This window comes from Haemorhous mexicanus, chromosome Z (assembly GCF_027477595.1).
Source record: "Haemorhous mexicanus isolate bHaeMex1 chromosome Z, bHaeMex1.pri, whole genome shotgun sequence".
Lineage (NCBI taxonomy): Eukaryota > Metazoa > Chordata > Aves > Passeriformes > Fringillidae > Haemorhous > Haemorhous mexicanus.
Window position 1 is genome coordinate 31021641 of NC_082381.1, and position 17789 is coordinate 31039429.

At 41.5% G+C, this 17789-nt stretch overlaps 1 protein-coding gene across 3 annotated transcripts in view; it reads right to left on the reverse strand.

The window, feature by feature from the left end:
• Positions 1 to 1291: 1291 nt before the first annotated feature.
• Positions 1292 to 17789, reverse strand: part of SEMA6A (semaphorin 6A) — a 118939-nt gene continuing 102441 nt past the window's right edge. For all 3 annotated transcript variants that reach the window (XM_059873868.1, XM_059873867.1, XM_059873866.1), the window contains one exon: positions 1292 to 5411. In XM_059873868.1, the coding sequence (XP_059729851.1) occupies positions 4222 to 5411 (1190 nt within the window). In that variant the 3' untranslated portion in view covers positions 1292 to 4221. The remainder of the gene's footprint in view (positions 5412 to 17789) is intronic.

Genomic DNA, 17789 nt, shown 5'->3' on the forward strand with positions numbered 1-17789 from the left:
AGCTCTGCAAAATGAGACATACAGCACTGCACCGGGCACTATTGGGCCCTTTTCTCCAGGCTCATCACTGCTTATGGAGGAACACTTATATTAATTTTAAAGAGAGATATATTAATCTTTGAATAGCTTCTGTAGGTGCTGCTTATACAAAGCATTTCAAACAGAAGAAGAGACAAAGGAATTTCACAAAGGATTGTCTGCAGGACTGGAAAGAACACAGGTCCCTAAGCACCTGGAGAGCTTTTGCTTTTCCATTTGCTGCAGCTCTGGCAGCATGCAGGTCAAATGCAGCAGAGAGCGGAGCACTGTGTTAACTGTGCACTGCCCTCAGGCTGGAGAGTCCCTCAGCATTACTTGGGGCAAGTCCCAGGCCTGGCAGACATTCTCCCTGTGTGCACACCACACATCTGCATGCCAGTGTGCTCTGCTTGAAGGGAGCCCACACTGAGAAAAAACCAGGCAAGCATGTGGGCAAGGCACTGAACAATGATGTGTGCAATGCTCTGCATTTGTGTCACATATGTGGCACGTATCACGAAGGCAATAGGTCCTGAACAGAGAGTACTGGCAGGGCAGAAAAGCCCAAATGTGATCTCAACAAGGATAAATTACTGGATTAGATCCCTTTTATCTACAGGCTCATATTTCACAATGCCTACTCCTCTCACAAAACAAGTGCACTGAGCCTAGTAATGGACATAACCAATGTTTATTTGTACCATAGTCAATGGCTGTGCATAAGTGATCCCAGGTACGTTCCAATGACTCTCAGGACTAGGAAGTCATTATTTTCACACTCTTTTGTTATTTTTATTATCTGTTCACTACTATTTTCTTGCAGAATAAGCCTCAGACAGCATCCTCTAAATCAGGCCTGTGAAGCACAACAGATTTATGCCTGCTGAAGGAAAATAGTACAGGGTACTCTGCTATTAACATGTAAAAGCTGGAGATGAAGTCACATCTGTATGATGATCTATTTTGGTGGACCACATGCTCTTAAATCCCAGCCTTGCTCTTTTAAACTATTAAGTCTGTCATAAATATTTGATGATGAAGAAGCCTATAAAAGCTAAATACAAAATATGAATAGAGGGAGAGCAAATGTGTGATTTAACTTTCAATTAATTACTAGCACCTTACACTAAAGCCCGTCTTCTGTAAGAGGCAAAAAAATAACAAATTTCTTCCTCACTGTTACCTAATCTAAATGATAAGCATTGCATTTATTTGTACTTTTTAAAGGAAAAGGATAAATTGTCTAGAAACAAGAGAACCAGGAAACAAGAAACAAGGTAGAACAGTCTGGTTTTATTACCATATGTAATCAAGAGCTTTTATTTCCCATCTCTCCTCCTTTTTCTTTTCCTTTCCTGCCTTTTTTTTTTCTTTACAACCGACATTAAGTTGTGAATCATATGTTAGGGGGATGTGGAAATGAAGGGAAACTGGTGACAGCACAATACTTTACAACTTTACAACAAATGAGAGTCTGAATTTGTTGCATCTACGAGTGTCTAGCAAGGGTGGAAAGCAAAGGCACACATAGGTTCATGAACCCCTCAGAACAGAGGGTGGAAGAGAGCTGGGGTTGGGAAAGGATGAAAACAGAAGACCCGAACACAAACGAACACAAAATGAACATTTCAAGGTCAACCCAGTAACTGTGGTGTACTTTGTGAAGGCAGATCGCTGCACAAGCTGTTGCCATGATTATCCATCTCTGTGTTTTGGGAGAATGGTTTGAGGGATAATATCAAGGGAACCCTGCTTCAGGGGTTGGAGCTTGGTGAAAAGGTGTTGAGTTGGTTCTTTTTTTAAAAAAATTACCTTGCTACCTACTGTTTTCAAAGGGTTTTCAGTTTGTTTTTATTAAAACAACAACATTGCTTTGGATACAGATCTATCTACTCCAGTCTGCATAGTTCACTACGGGTGAACAAAACTGTTTCATAAAAGAAGCCATGATGAAATGAAAGAACATGCAAGCACCCTTGTTACACACTTTGGTGTAGACCATCCAGACCTTATATATACCATCTATAAGCTAGTGGACTTAAAATCTGTCTTTTCAATCATTCAGAAACAAAACCAAAACCCTGAAAAACAAATGGAAGTATAAAATTTTAAAAAACAAATTGAAACAGAAACAACCACCTTACTCAAACATACTGTTCAGTAGATATATATATATATATATATATATAAAAAGCTTAGAAGCGATCCCCATCATTTTTCTACAGTATGTTGACACAGTTATTGTAACAGATTAAAAACACAGCTACGTTTTTGCATAAACTGAAAGACTGGAAAGGAACTTACACACCTGCGTGCGCACACACACGCACACACCTGTGCGCACGCACACTCCCACACTAGCTACATGCACAGTCACACAAAAGAAACAAAGGAAAAAAAAACAAAACCCCGCGTTTTTCCCCAAAGAAGTATATGCAGCATCCTTCTGGAGCAGCAGGTAGCTACAGCAGGAGCCTGCCTGCCTGTCCTAGCTCCATGTGCCCTGCACGCTGCAGGATGTGTGGCTGGGCTTTCTGCAGGGCTTGGCCCCTCTCACCAGTGCTGTCCCCAGCCAGGGGATGTGCCAGCTCCATGGACAAGGCTCTTTGACGTTTTCCTGCTGCCAGTGAGAACGATCTCCACGCTGACATGCTGTAAAGGGGGAGCGGGAGGTGGGGGAAGGCAGAACCCCCAGCATGGTGCCTTGGGAGCATCACCACCTCTGGGTGGTTTTGAGAGAGGACTTGGCACAGCTAGAAAGTCAAATTTGGAGGGTATGGTGCTAGCCTAATTTCTTTAGGGATGTGGGGTTACGAAAATAACCACCACATTCTTCTTTCAATGTCTTTACTCCAGTTATTGAAGGGGCTTGGAGGAGGAAGGATCAATAAATATTTGCATTACTCAAAGGGGAAAAAGAAAAAGGTTTTACATACTACAGCTCACAAATATACACAACTGAGGGTGTAAGGCACAAATTTACATGTGGAAGAAAACAGGCTATTCACAGATATATTCCCACGAAAAACCCGTGTGATAAGACCATAATTTATGCATGGTAACAGCCGGCATATTAGCTAGTTCACACTGTTTGAGGATTTTGTTTGCCGTCTCACATGCAAGGTGAAATGAGATGGCACATCACAAGCTGGTGCCTTCACAGAAAGTATTAGCTACTGACAAAGCCAAGTTGATAGCAATGGTGCACAGATGTGCAGCTTTTAAGTTTCTCTTGCAGCTGCTTTAGAAGTTATGAACTTGCGGTATTTGTTGCTGTCTTAGGTCAGAGGCCCAGCCAGCTAATTAGCTGAGAGACTTAAATAGATATCCCCTTTTTTGTTCAGCTAACCAGGCAGTCCAGGCACAAAGTTCAGAAATCCAGCTCCAACTTATCTAACTCAGTGAATTTCTTGGAAAAATAAAAGAGTTCTTATTACTCCAGTTAATGGGTTTCACGTTAAATAGGTATAACTTTCAAGGTACTTCTCTGAAAAGCTGCTCACGGGATGATAATGTAGGTCAGTTCCTTAAGAAAAACAAAAGTCGAACAATAAATAAGAGGAGTTACTTGTGTTAACAGTCACATGTTATTTGTTAAAAGACGAGGGTAGCAGAAATCTATGACATAGTTTGCCCAAGCTGGCATTTAACTGCTATGACCAAATGACTGTAACACTGAAGGGCATCATTTCACAGTACCTGCTAGTGGTAAACCTCTGCCATTGTTAAGTCAGAGTTAGCTTTATCAATTGTTTTTTTTTCTTCCTTTTTTAAAAAGTTTTTTCTTTTTTTTTTTTTTTTTTTTTTTTACATTTGTATGTTTTTTACATTTGTTTTGCTTTTCAGAGCACTCTTTCCCAGTTCAGGAATGCACTGTGCAGTAAGGGGCAGGGGGTGAAATGTCACAGTCATTTTCACCTGTGTGCTTTTGGCTCAATGTTTTTGATGGAGGGTTAGTCTTTTGAGCAAAGAACTGTCAGGCTGTGGGGGTGAATCCTGCAATTGCAAACCTTCAACCATGGGTCATATGGCTCGGGTTTAAAAAAATATTCCACTTTTCCCAGAGAGCAGAAATACAACACATCTTCAGCTTGCAACAACCGTCTTCTCAGAGGAGCGAGTGATAACAGTTGCAGAACACTGGCTTTCAAGGGCAACTTCTGCTTAATTGCCATCCTCCTCCCAGTCCCCCTCCCCCTCTGATTATGTACATGCATCGTTGGGCTTCATGGACGTGGAAAGCGGAGCAAAGGAAGGTTTGGGCGGTACATCTGGCTTTAGCGAGGGCGTGCGTTTCAAGCCTGACCTGGTCAGTGAGTTGTAGGCAGTGAGACTGGGCTGCCGGGATACAGTCACAGCCTGTGCCTGAGCAGCGTGGACCTGTATGGAGTCCACGCGCTGCGGGGCCGGCGGCGGGTTGTCACCCCGGCCGAAGCTCTGATTGCGGGACAGGTGGGACGAGTTGGAGGAGTTAGTGTTGTTTCTTTTGAGGGTTGATGCCTGATGACTTCTCGTGAGTGAGTTTGTGGGGTAGCTCCTCTTGTAGTCCACGTTGTAAGCAGAGGAGTGCATCTCCAGCCGCTTGCTCAGCCCGCCCTGTGACAGCGAGGCGCCCGGGGGCCCCAGGGAAGCCTCCCGCTGGGGGACTTTCGGTGGCATGCTGTCGAGATTTTCCACAAGGTTAACTCCATGGCTGGGGCTTTTGCTGCTGAGGTGGTCCTTGATAGTTTTGTACTCAAGGGTGGCATTCTGGTCCTCCACAGACATCTGAGCCCCATCACTCATTTTTGGCTGGTCAACATACTCATGCTGGTAGCCTTGCTGGGCTATGGGCAGGACCACAACGCTGGGGATGTGGCTGGGAGAAGCCCTGAGCGGCAGGTCAGTTGGGATCACTGGTGAGGCCATCGAGGGGATATCTTTTGTGCAGGCATTGATGAGGTTCTGGTTTCTCTCCCATTCCCTACTGCCTCGGCTGGGCTTTCTCTTCTGCTGCAGGGTTGGGGTGGACTCAGGGGTTGGCAGGGCAGCCAGGTCCAGATGGTGCTGGTCAGCTTTGATTAGCATCTTGGCAGTGCTGCCTGGGGTAGCCAGCTTGCCATTGTGCATCAGGGGCGTGAGGATAGCTTCAGGCTTTGGCTCCTTGGACTGAGCATCCCCAAAGAGGCCACTGAGCTTGGAAACACTGCTCATGGAGCCGCGGCGAGAGTGGGTCAGCTCCTTCTCCTTCCTCTGCACAGCAGCCATGTCTCTGCGGCGGTGGTCGCAGATGCAGTACACAATGATTCCCGAAAAGACGGCCCCCATGACAAAGGCAAGAATAACAGCAATGGCCAACAGGGTGACTGGCACCAGCTGATCGTGACCTTTCAGGTAACTCTCCCGAATCACTCCTGCAATAGACAGCATACAGAGGTTAAACAAACTAAAGACAAAGGAGGACCAGGTAGGTGGGGTAGGCTACTTATCATTAACTACTTCATTCAAAGGCATGCCCCTGGGAGGTTGCTTTGTGTTTTGCAGGGTGATTTTGTTTATCAGCTTGTTCAAATTTGGAGACATACTCTACCTGCCAGCTACATCATCCACGTGCAGCCTTCAGCTTTCAGTACAGCTTTCAGATCTGCAGCTGAAGACTACGAAGTTCACTTGCAGGACAAGTACAATTGTTTTGAAATCCTGGCCCTGGGCAATTCACACTGACTTCATCAAATCATTTAGCTCTCTTCTGACATACTCCTCATTCCTCACCTTCCTCTTTCTGATCTCTCCTAGGCTAATACCATCTTATTTTTACTACGGTAAGTCATTGACATTCAAAAGGCTTTAAAAGGAGGCGAGGCGATAGAACCTTGGTGAATGCCAGAGAAGTGTATCCCACATTGTTTAAGGCTTCTTTCTCTGCTCTTCATTCTGTTGTCTTTGTCATGTGTTTTATAAGTCAGTGTCACATGCCTGGGCTTCACAAGGATGCTTGAGTAACTATGAAAGATAGAGCACAGTGCTGAAATTTATTGAGCCTGCTAGGTGACTGTCCTTGCTATTTTATCTCTCTTTTCTGAACATGTGAGAAGGTTCACCTCTGTGCTGAAGCCTATACTTTCTGTTCCAAAAGACCTGACCTAGCACCTCATCCTGTGGTCAGAGGTCACTGTCAAATCCTACTTGGCCATCCAAGGACCCACTGTCTGAGGAGGCACCTTTGGCAGAGTGCACCTCCTCCATCTGAAGTCCCTAACGCAGCATTAACGAATACCCTGAATTTCCAAAGTAAGCTTTTTTCCTGATATGGGCACCAAGCCAGCAGCAGTAATGAAACACAAGCAAAAAGCCTGTAATTTTTGTTGTTGTTGTTCCTTTTTTAAAGTTTCTGGTTTTGTTCTTACTGTTTACAAAAAGCAGCCACAGTTTGACAAGGAACTGAAGGAACACCTCTCCCACCTCTTCTTCCAGAGAGGGCCCAAGTGCCAGTGGATTAAAAGCTCCACATGCTCAAAGGAAATGTAATAGTTGTCCTTATTTCAGGAGAGACATCAAGGCAGGAAATACAGCTCCAAGGCTCTCCTGAGACTTTATGAAGACACAGAACTTTCACGTTGTTAATCAATGCCTAAAATAAGGTTTTTTCATGTTTTTGGCACAAAAAGTAATTACAATCCGGAATTAGAACCGAACTATGTTAACAAAATATTAAAAAGTTGCCACTATCTCACAGATGCCTTTGATAAGTATTCTGGCCAGATATAGTATTGTTCCCGTTTTTCTGTCCCAAGTTAATTGCAGCATTTAGATGGACAAGCGATATTTGCACACAAGAGATGAACTTTACGTTCAAAAGCAAAACAGCTCTTTAAATCACAAGCACCTGCATGTGACATCACAGCTGGGTGCCACAGAAATTATTGTGCTGTGGCAATAGAAAGGATTATGATTTCACAAGAAGAATAAATCGCAAGAGCAGATGATCACTTGAGAAAATAAGATCCGGCATTCACATAAATGTCCTAATAGTAAAATGTAAGGGCAGGAAAGTAAAACTCAGAAAATAATATATAATTAGAAACAATCTTCAAATTAAGTGCTTCTAAGAGAACTCTCTTTTAAAGCCCAGAAGCTTCTTCAGAGGCAGATTCTTCTATTCTTTGTCATCAGCACTTAGCAAGCAGCAGTAAAACCTTATTCTGTAATTTAAACGCATGTACAAAATTGCTGTATGTAGAAGAACAGTCTAGTGGTTACAGCACAGTCAGCAGGAACTGTATTTCACTGCAAAGGTGTTGGTCTCCTGTGATCCTTCACCCGCTGATATTTGCATCTTAGACTCTACAGCATTTTGTGGCCAAATTTATTTACACTTGTAAAGCTGTTTGCAGTGATTAACCAGAGAATTAGATAGAAATTCTTAAATGGACGGGAAGAATGAAGTTAGGAAAAGCTTCACCTTAAAAAGACTCATTTAATGGATTTCTGTGCACAGACTTCTCAGGCATGTTCCTTTGAGCACTTATCCAATGTGTTTTGCATGGAGAAAACTCAAAATCTCTGCTCAGCGCCTACATAAGGGTGTAAGCACCTACAGCCAAAGCCAAAAGCATGGGTTCATGACAGGAAAGTCAAATTTTACTGACTAAATATTCTTCACTGAATGGATGGTCATTGAAACAAGCTGTCTATGGAAGTGGTAGGATTATCATCCCTGAACGTGTTCAAAAAGCATGTCAATGTGCTACCTGGGGACATGGTTTAGAAGAGATCACGGTGGTGCTAGGTTAAAGGTTGATGATCCCTTTTCCAACCCAAATTGTTCTGTGATACTATAATTCTAATATTTTTTCATATATAGACTGGGAGCAAGAGGCTAGAGTGCAGCTGTGGGAAGGGAAATGGCGTTTTTTGTGGATGGTAAGCTTGATATGACTCAACCATGTACCCTGGTGGAAAAAAGGGCCAACCATATAAAAATATTGGAATGTGTCAACATACAAAATGATGGAAAAATGAGGGAAAGACTACAGGGCATCGGTGATGAGGTGTGCCTAAAAATACTTAGTTTTTTCAGCTGAGAAGAGACCTCATTGCTACCTAAAACTTCCTCATGGCTGAGAGCGGAGGGGGAAAATGCTGTCAGCTCTCAGGTATCTGGTGATAGGATGCAAGGGGAATACCTTAAAACTCATGTCCATGCCTGAAATTTCCTACTGGCTGAGGGAAACTTCAAGCTCTGCACTCTCAGTTTTCAGCTTTAGGCTAAGTCCTACTCTGAGTGCTAGCCTTAAGCACAAACCTGCATCACTGCATGCAAAAGCAACATAAAATCTTCAGCTTTAGGTTACCAGTAGATATCAAAACATTAGCACTCACATTACTAAATTACTGCACAGTCCAGACTGCATCAACCTTTGTGTTCATGAAAGGGGTAGCTGAAATGATGTTGTGCACACTGCAGGTGTTTTACATGCAGAAATTTATGAGTCTCTTAAAATATCCTGATTCCAGCTATTTCCTCTTGAACTCAAACCTTCCTGATGTTTATTATGTTTCCTGCACTAAAAGATATTTAAGCCACATTAGTGGCTTTTCTCTAGGCAGGCAGATCTTCTCTGGAAACAAAGTCAGTTTAATGATATAGTTTCTTCCTTATCAGGGAGATCTTCCATGTGTCATTAGTCATGCAAACAATCCCACTAACTTAAATGTGAATAAAACAAAATGGGCAAGATTTGACCCTTCATCAATGTCCATGGAATAGATAAAAAAATTAAGTAATAAAAAAGTAGGAGGAATGCTCAGCATCCTACTGTCATGACCACAGGATGGGTGGGGGTGGTCCGGAATTTTACATGATATATATCAGCCTATAGGCTGATAATTTCAGTTGTTGTCCATCAACATGTCAAACCTTAACATCAGGAGTAACTGCCTGCACAGTGCGGGATGACTAAGGAAGTGTGTGATCCCAGCCATGTCAAGTTTGAGGCAAACTCTTCATGTCACTTTACAGACTGCATTCTGTGTGCTTTTACTTGGTCTGCAATTCTTCAAGAACATCACAGTCCATGTGGCAAGTCCAACATCCTTCATTTGCACTCATTGTTCAAGGAATTAAAATGAAGGAGAAAATAATCAGAAAAATGTAGGGTTTACATTTTTGAAAGGCAAGTAAAGTATTCAGACTCCCAGCTTTGAGGAAATACCTGTTACTAAAAAATCTTACAGCTATTTATTATCTGACATACTTTTAAGGCATCATGTACTGGAAAACTGACTGGGCTGGCTGCATAGAACCAGTAAAATATGTCTGATATAAGTATCCCCATATTAAAAATACGTTATTTAATTATAAAATTATTATTCTATATTATATACTTTTAAATTATCATGTCTAGCATGATATTATAAATTATCATGTCATATACTGTTTGTAATATATCATTTGGAAAAGTGAAAAGACATTGCTTATTTCATTTTATATGGTCTGAATCCACACCCCTGACTATCTTCTCTAGTGCATTGAGACCTATCACCTTGCATAACAACAAAATATTCTTTTGAAAGGGATAGTTTTGACAGAATTATCTGTATTAACATTGTACTCCAAAGTTGGGTGGTGGTAAAAAGAAAAGTAAACCTGAAATGTTACAATGAAATAGATGACATCAAATATTTGCATCTTCAAGGATGAGATCTTACATGTTGAGTCACTAACACCTCAAACATGCTGACATTTACTGACCTCCTTGGACGTTTCCTTTTAAGCTCTCTCCTTCACAAATCACAGCTGGGCTTACAAGTTCATGGTCCTCCTACATGTGATGCAGTATTATTTCTGGCTACTAAAAGAGACTGTCTAGTCACCTGATAGTCTCCCTTTTCCATGGCTATTCTGATTCCCATAGACAACCTGATCCTTCCTCCTCCATTAACTTTCTGTAATTTCATCCAATGTCCTTTTGTCTGCATCTCCTGACATTGCCATTCATTTTCTCAGTCAGTATACCCTGCACTGTAACAGTCTGGAACATGTAAAATCACCTCTTCTTACTCATCTAATGGGAGAGAAGACCTGATGTGGTATTGTGTTATAGTGCTATGCATAATTGATTCCTTCTTCCAGCAGAGCTCCTAGGTAAGGTACACAGTTTGGGCTGGCTGGTTGGTTAAGAGGACATTTAGAAAAATGCTTCCAGATCTTCAAAGTGATTCAACTCTGAAATGAGCTAGGACATGTATAAATCCCACGGGTAGAGCGCTGATCTAGCTAAAGGCAGTTGTTACACATGAGCAAGGAGATATTACATTTTACGTCAATAATACATATAATATTGTTAAAGCTATGGAAGATGGGAAAAGCAGACTTGTGATATATCTCTGAGTAAAAATAATACAGAAAAGACCAGAGGTTATAGATCTCTTTTCTCGCAGGAAAGTGAGGGTCCCTCTTTTCACCAATTAACAAAAGTATTCAGGCTTTTGGACAGTACATATACTGAAAAAAATCAAGTTAAAAAGCAAGATATGTATGAAAATACTGCTGAAGCTGTTCTGGAGATGCTCTGCTCCTTCTAATTCTTATAGGAAAGAAATTCCAAGGGCAGAAGTGTAATTAAAATGAAAAAAATCACAAAGGGATTAAGTTCATTCTAAGGAATACATGGCATGAGCATAACTGAATAAGAATAATGAATATCAACACAAAAAACTTCATTAAAGGAGAACAGATAAGGGAAGATGTGGAGACTGAACTATATACTCCTTTTCCTGCTGCTATTTAAAACAAAAAAATCCCCACTCTGATCTGTAATCTGAAATGTAACAAAGTTAGGGAGTAAGTGTGGACCATGATAGAGAAGAGAGGTAAACCTACTTAGATACTAGACATTTTTAAATTGTCTAAAGGAATTTGTCCCCCACGGCTCAAGGAGGTAGCCAAAGCAATTTTTAGACATTGTATGCTATCTTGGACAATACTGGGGGAAGTACAAGCATAAAGAGCTCTGTAAAAGGACAAGTGTATTACATGCCTTTGAGAAGAGCCAAAGGGAGGACAAAACACAGACCTACCAGTCCAATCTTTCACATGGAGGTGACATTACAAAAAGTATTAAAGCAATCAATTTTATGAGCATCCAAAGAATAAAGTAATTAAAAAGGAAAAAAAAAAGGCAAAGCAAATTTTCCAATAGTAAGTTACCTTAAACCAGACAAACTTATTAACTTCCTCACTTGGCAGGATAAATGGTTTACTTTTTGTGGGGAAGGAGTAAGGATGATAGCCCCTGACTTCTCTAAAGCCTTTGACTTATCTTCTCAGAAGTAAATGAAAGCGAGCTAAAACCTGCTAAAAAGCTGCAGTTGAAAAGTGCTTGATCAAAGGTCTCCCTGGAAAGAGACCTGAAGTCAGGTGTTTGTCTCAGGACAACAGCAATTTACAGGCATCTGCAGAAAGGAGACTCCAGAGGCCTAGAAAAATTTTGTGTCCTTTTAGCCAGTACAGCATAAAAAGAAACATCTCAAGATGAAGCCTAAATTTCCTTGTCTCACCTGTGATCCCTGTGTGACACGAATGGCAGGACATCAAGAAAACCCCCACAGTCACATTTCTTTCAGTCTAATTTCAGGTGTATGCTTTGCAGTGAGTACACACTGAAATTCCAGCTTATAACCCTCACAACTCATTAATAATGAAAGCAAGCAGCAAGTCATTCCCCAGTTTGAATAGCTTGATGACTTTTAGTGACACAAGAGTTTGGATGCTGCCCTCTTCCATGAGCAGGCTGAAGCTGGTAAGGATAACTCTTGGGACAGACAGCGATGCCTGGTCTGCCACTGCAAGTTCCTGTGTGTGAATAACAGCTGCCTGTCCTGAAAAGTAACACCTTTCAGACTGAGCACTACAGTTTGCTGCAGTGTGGAAACAAGGAAATGATTTATGGCTGTCAGAGGTGTGTCCTGGGAAATGGGAAGACCACATGCCACATGCACCACGATCGCTCTGTGATCAGATCCACCGGGAGCTATCATTGTCTGTCTCTCCAAAGCTGCCTGCAACAGTTGGTAAAGTAATAACCCAAAATGGTGACACACCTGAAACTTGAAACACCAAAGCAGGAAATGAAGAATGATGTTTTGGAAGGGAAATGAGGGAATAACTATCAGGAAATAAGGTGATATTTATCTCCAGACCACTAAGAGCAGTTAAGGCATGAGTGTCATCGCTGTGTTAAATGTCACCTCTCTAGCTAAATGGGAATAAGCCCACCTCCATCTCCAATACAAAATCTCTTGAGACTTTCCACTGAACAAGCCATTGTTCCAGAAAAGCACAATGATTTCTTTACTATTGTTATCTAAGGGGAAAACTCAGCAGTTAATTTCATTCTTCAGTGCAAGCTTCTCTGTAGGATGTACATCTCCCTCACCTTAGGCTTGCAAGAAACACTGGTGAAAACCCTCATTATGAATGGAGGTTTTTATGGACTTCAGAATATCTTTTTAAAATTCCACTGAATAGTTTTCAACATGTGTCTCCAGGTGTCAGAAATGTGTTTACAGGTAGTCTCATGCTGCTAAAAGACTATTTCAGACTGGAAAATCCCTGCAGGTATTAACAAGGTTTCTTCCTCTTTTTTAACTAGCAATAATAATTAAAAAAAAAACAAAAACAAAAACACAAACCTCCAGAAAACAACAAAACAAAAAAAATCTCCAGACAGATTTAGACTGAACTCTGAGATTTCAGTGTATGAAAAACAGAGGAATGATCAAAGTCTGCCATGCACTTCTGAGATCTTATGTTTTCCTGAAAGAATAATTTAAAGATTTTATATAAACCAACAAGATTATTATACCAATGACTTTGTGTTTGCCACTTTAATGAATTGCTTTGTTGAAAATAGTGAGAACGCTTTTTCTTCATCTTTGTTCAGGCTGCCAGGACTCATTGTTCTGGCTCAGTGCAATACTTCCCAGCACTCATTTTTCTGACTCCTGGTGTCACCAGCTAGGAAAAAACCCAGCCCAAACATTCATAGTTAAAGCTGCTGGAAAATGCCTTCCCCTGGCTTCTCTCTCCATAAAGCTGTATAGTTGACTCGTAAAGGTCTACAACTCTTAAGTTTTGCATGACTGTGTTGAAAAAAGCAATCCATCTTCTCTCATGCTCTGCCCTAGGGCTCGCAAAGACAGCTGCCTGAGCTAGCAGTCTGAGGTCTCCAGCAAGGAAAAGGTGGGTGCATGAAGCTGGAAAGAGAATGAATTTGTTCAAGAAAAAAACTTCAGTTACAAAAAGCCTGGGGATCATTGGAGGTATGAGAAGAAATCATACTTCAGAACTATGAAAAAAAAAATCAATAAATAATGTGACTGAAGTAACCTGCAACAAAGCCTTGAAAACTCCCTAAGCAATCTGATCAGCTCTAGTGGCCTCTGCTAGGGTTTTCTGTCCCCTTATCAGACCTATTTCAGAAACAATCCCTCCAGGACAAGTTTATCAACTAATCTTTAACAGTGGTTTAATTTCTTCTTTCAGCTGGTTCATAGTTTTATCATTTCTCTCCACTTTCCATGAATGATTGCCAACATGACTCTCCGTAGGAAAAAAATGGCTGTAACTTACAAAAGGAGGGGAGATCAACATGTCCATATTACATAACTTGTGACTCTCGAAGCAACATTTTAAGAATGGATTTCAATTATCTGGTTTTAGTTTGATTATGAGCCTGCAATCCAATTTTTCTGCACACTACAGTGGCCATACAAAATTCACGCCATGGCCTTGTGAATTCACACTTGTGAATTTTGAAACAAGGGTTTGCTATAGATGGAAATCACAAAACTTGAACCAGAAAATTTATGCTCAGGCAATTTTCACGACCAGCGGAGTGAAGGAGAGACAAGACTGAAAAAGACTGGAATAGGAAGCTCTTAAAGATTTTTAATTGTGTTACTTCTGAGCAGTATTTCTTAAATGAACCAGTTTGTTAAGTTTGTAGGTATGGGAGAAGGCTTGTCTGACACAGCCTCCTGCCTGTATGATACAATGAAAATCATTACAGTCCTGAAGCTGGCCTCATTTTGTTCGTCCCAGAGGCTAAGCTCAGGGCCAGCCCTTGCACTAGAAAGCATTTGACAGCCTTTCTCCCACTGGCAGGTGGAGATAATTTTGAACTTTCCTGATTTCAGTACTTTCCTTCACCTCTCACCCTTTCCTGGTGAGCGATGATAATTTTAGATGCCTCTACATGATGGGGAATAAGCAGACATATCAGGTCGCTTTAAAGAAAGAAAACATAAAACACAGGCATTCACAGTAGTTAAAAACAAGATGTATAAAATCCAAATGTCAAGGAAAATTAATTCCTTTGTAGCTTGTCTCGGCAGACACAAACTTTATGCTGCTTTGCATCTTAAAACACAAATTTCCTTTAAAGTCTGCAGCATTTCCTCTAATGACGTACAAAAAGCTCAGTGCACATTCTGGGACCTTTCTAGTATGCCTGGGATAAGCTTAAACATATACAGCTGCTCTTTATTAGCTTACTTCAGGGGATCTTTCACAGCTGGGTTAAAATAGATTTACATATGTTTGGCTGAATATGCATGATTTCTGGGCTCCAGAGAAGTTGTTGTAGCCTGCAAAGTGAATCTCTCATCTTCACAGCTCCCATTTCACTGCAAGGAGCTCCTCTGATGGCACAGAACAAGTGTTGGGTGTTTCTTCTTTTTCAGGTTTTTTTTTTTTTTTCCTGATGCGGGCATTATGTATTCTGAGCAGCCCAGTGCCTTTCTGGAAGAAGTTTTATGAATAGTGTCAAGGAAAAAGAAGCTGTCACTGAGAAATTCTGTGGCTTTTCCTCTCCTTTTATACAGCCTGTTTTGAACTATGGCCTTTCTGCACAACAGGGAAAAGTGAAGTTTGCAGAATGTCAACATAAGCAGCTCTGCTTAGCAGGCTGAAGCTCAAAGCAGCCTTATGGTAGAATTTGGGTTAAATTTCAAACACTGCACGTAATCTAAAAGTAAAAATTGTTTCCTCATCAGCTCTGATCTTGCTTAAAGACACAAAAATGCAAATGCTAATTTTGAGCTAATAGGGCAACTGAACACATCACAGCTGTACTAACAAAGGTTCATCTATTAAACATTCAAAGACAAATAGTAAGACAGTACCCTACATCTCCTATTCTCCAAGGCTCCTGAAAATTATAACTAAATTGTTGAACAACTATGTGACCAAGCCAACAGTGTTTATTCATGCACACAGACTGTATTTCTTAGAAACAGTCCTTCTGCCCACAGCTGGGCTGGGCTGGTGCATGCTAGGAAAGTGGCTGGAGCCCTTGTTAGCTCTGCCTTTACACAGAGGAGCCATGAAACCTCTTCTGTGATTAAAATGCCATCACTGTATCTTGCATGATGGGAAACAAACGCTGTGGATTAGCTCCTCATTTCTCCTACACTCATGAACACAGCAGGTGTAGTCAAAAGGCCTGGACTTTACAATTAAAACGTGCCCCTACCAGGGATACTGAGAAGACTGCTTCTTCCAGAAAGATTTGCAGAAGGGGCTGCTAAAAAAATAGATTATACATGTCTGATATTGGGTTTACCATTTCCCTTTGTATTGGAATACCATTGCCTCACCTGCCTTTGAATGCTTTAAGTGGGATTGTGAGGAGTTTGAAACACAGGCTGTAACAGTCAGCAAGACTAATTTTACTGCTAGTTCTTCTTTGATATCTCAGAACTCTTCAAGTATAACTATCAGAACCTTTCTTTCCTCTGTTAGATTAATTCACATCCATAGAATGCCCTCTAAAGCAAATGTAGTTGCTCCAGCCATATCCTGAGGTAAAAGAGGAGCATTTCCCTTAAGGACTTGTTGCCTAGATGCTGCTATGGTGTCACTTAATTTTCTGTCTCCAGTGGTACCTTCTTTCATGGATTTTTCTGTCTTATTTATAATTCTCTGCTTTTTTTAAACCTACTTCTTTTTGTTTTTTCAGCACCTCCCTACCTTGCAGACACTGGTATAATGAGTGCACATTTATACTTTATTGCCAAAACTTCACTGAGTGTTTCCTGTGTACAGTTTTTTACATGCTCAGTAATTATTACAGCCAGTCTCTTCCCTGGATGAGGTGAACCTGCAGCTCCATCTCAGAGGACTTATGTTGGCAAGTAGGTTCCTGCCCCAGCTCCAGTAGAGCTGCCCTGAGTCCAGCAGTAACACACCCAGAGCAGTGTGGGCAAACAAGTGTCCTCTCCAACATACACTCAAATCCCATGCAGACCCCTCTCAAGTGTCCAGAGCAGGCCAGGCAGACACACCTGTCTGCTTTACCAAACATCTCACAAACAGCACTGTGGCTGCTGCAAATAACAGCTCCCCCAGCCTTGCAGCCAGTTCTGCTACTGGGCCAAATTTTACTGTTCTGGATTTACTGCAGTCATCTGTCCGGTCCCTGCTCATGCTCTTACTTTAACCCAGCATTTTCCAGTTCTGCAGGAAAAAGAGGGAGCTCACACAGCTAGTTAGTCAGCATGAAGGGAGCTCCTGCAACAAGGAACACGACCGGCTTTTTCGCATTTGTAGATTCGCTCTCAAGACATGTTCACTGATCTACGGATATACAATCTTCCATGTAGGAGATTTTCCTAGCATTGAAACCCTATCAAATTTTATCACGATCTCTTTCCACTTGGGGACATATAACACAGTGTAGGTGATATCAAACCTTTCAGGGAAGCACTGCAGATGGTATCAAGTTGTCTTGCCATGAGCAAGTAGAGATAAACTGTATTGTTTTTTCAGGTCTTGATGCTGGGTATATGAAAGTAGCTGCTGATTTGATATTAGTAGTTTAGTTCAATGAGTGTGAACTGCACACTGAGATATGAAAAAAAACCCTGTCTACACAAAATTGATTGGTCTTCCTGGATGATTGACTCAGGACATTGCCTGTTGCTGCTGGTCATATTTAGACAAAAAACATACAAAGTGCTGCAAAACTGTAAGACTTCTTTAAGACACTGAATAGAGACTCCTGTTTTGTAGAGATAAAGCTGAATGCTGTCTGCAAAAAAAGTGCAGTGCTCTTTATGTTCCTTGTTATGAGCCATGATTGCACAAACCTCTGCACAGGCTGTGGTGAATGCAGGAGGTTCAGTGTGGACAGCAGGCAGAAGAAAGGACAGAGGGAACTCCTGCACTGTGGCCTCCTTTGAGAGGCTCTGACTGGGACTCATTCAGCAATGAGTGCACATGGAGAATTGCTCAGCTGTTTGATGGGAGCTATGAACTGGTAGCAGAAATAAATTTCTGCAGTGCTGGCCATGGCCTCAAAGTCACTACTGATGGCCTTTTCTCAAGCACTTGGTAAGACCATTCTGGGAGCATCCTTAAAAACCAGTGGTACTCAGAGTCCACCCAGCACTGTGGCTTCTGTTGCACTCACCCTGCTTGCTTGCAAACAGGAACTTGGTATTTATTTAAGAATAAGAATTTACTGATTTAAAGAATAAGAAAACATCAAAAACATATGCGCTTCTCAGAAGACTTTTGGAATTATTTTAGTGAGGGCTTTGGTCAGGTGTTTCTGCACATGCTTAAATTCTCTGTATGTGTGGTACTGTTTGTGTTCAGCAACTGCAGATCTTTCAGGCTCTCCAAAAATACCCCTCTGTTTCCTTTTACAAGGACACGATAGCAGATAGCAGTAGCTTTGTAGGGCTTCGAAAATGTGCCTGCTTTCCCCCAACTGCCTTTTCTT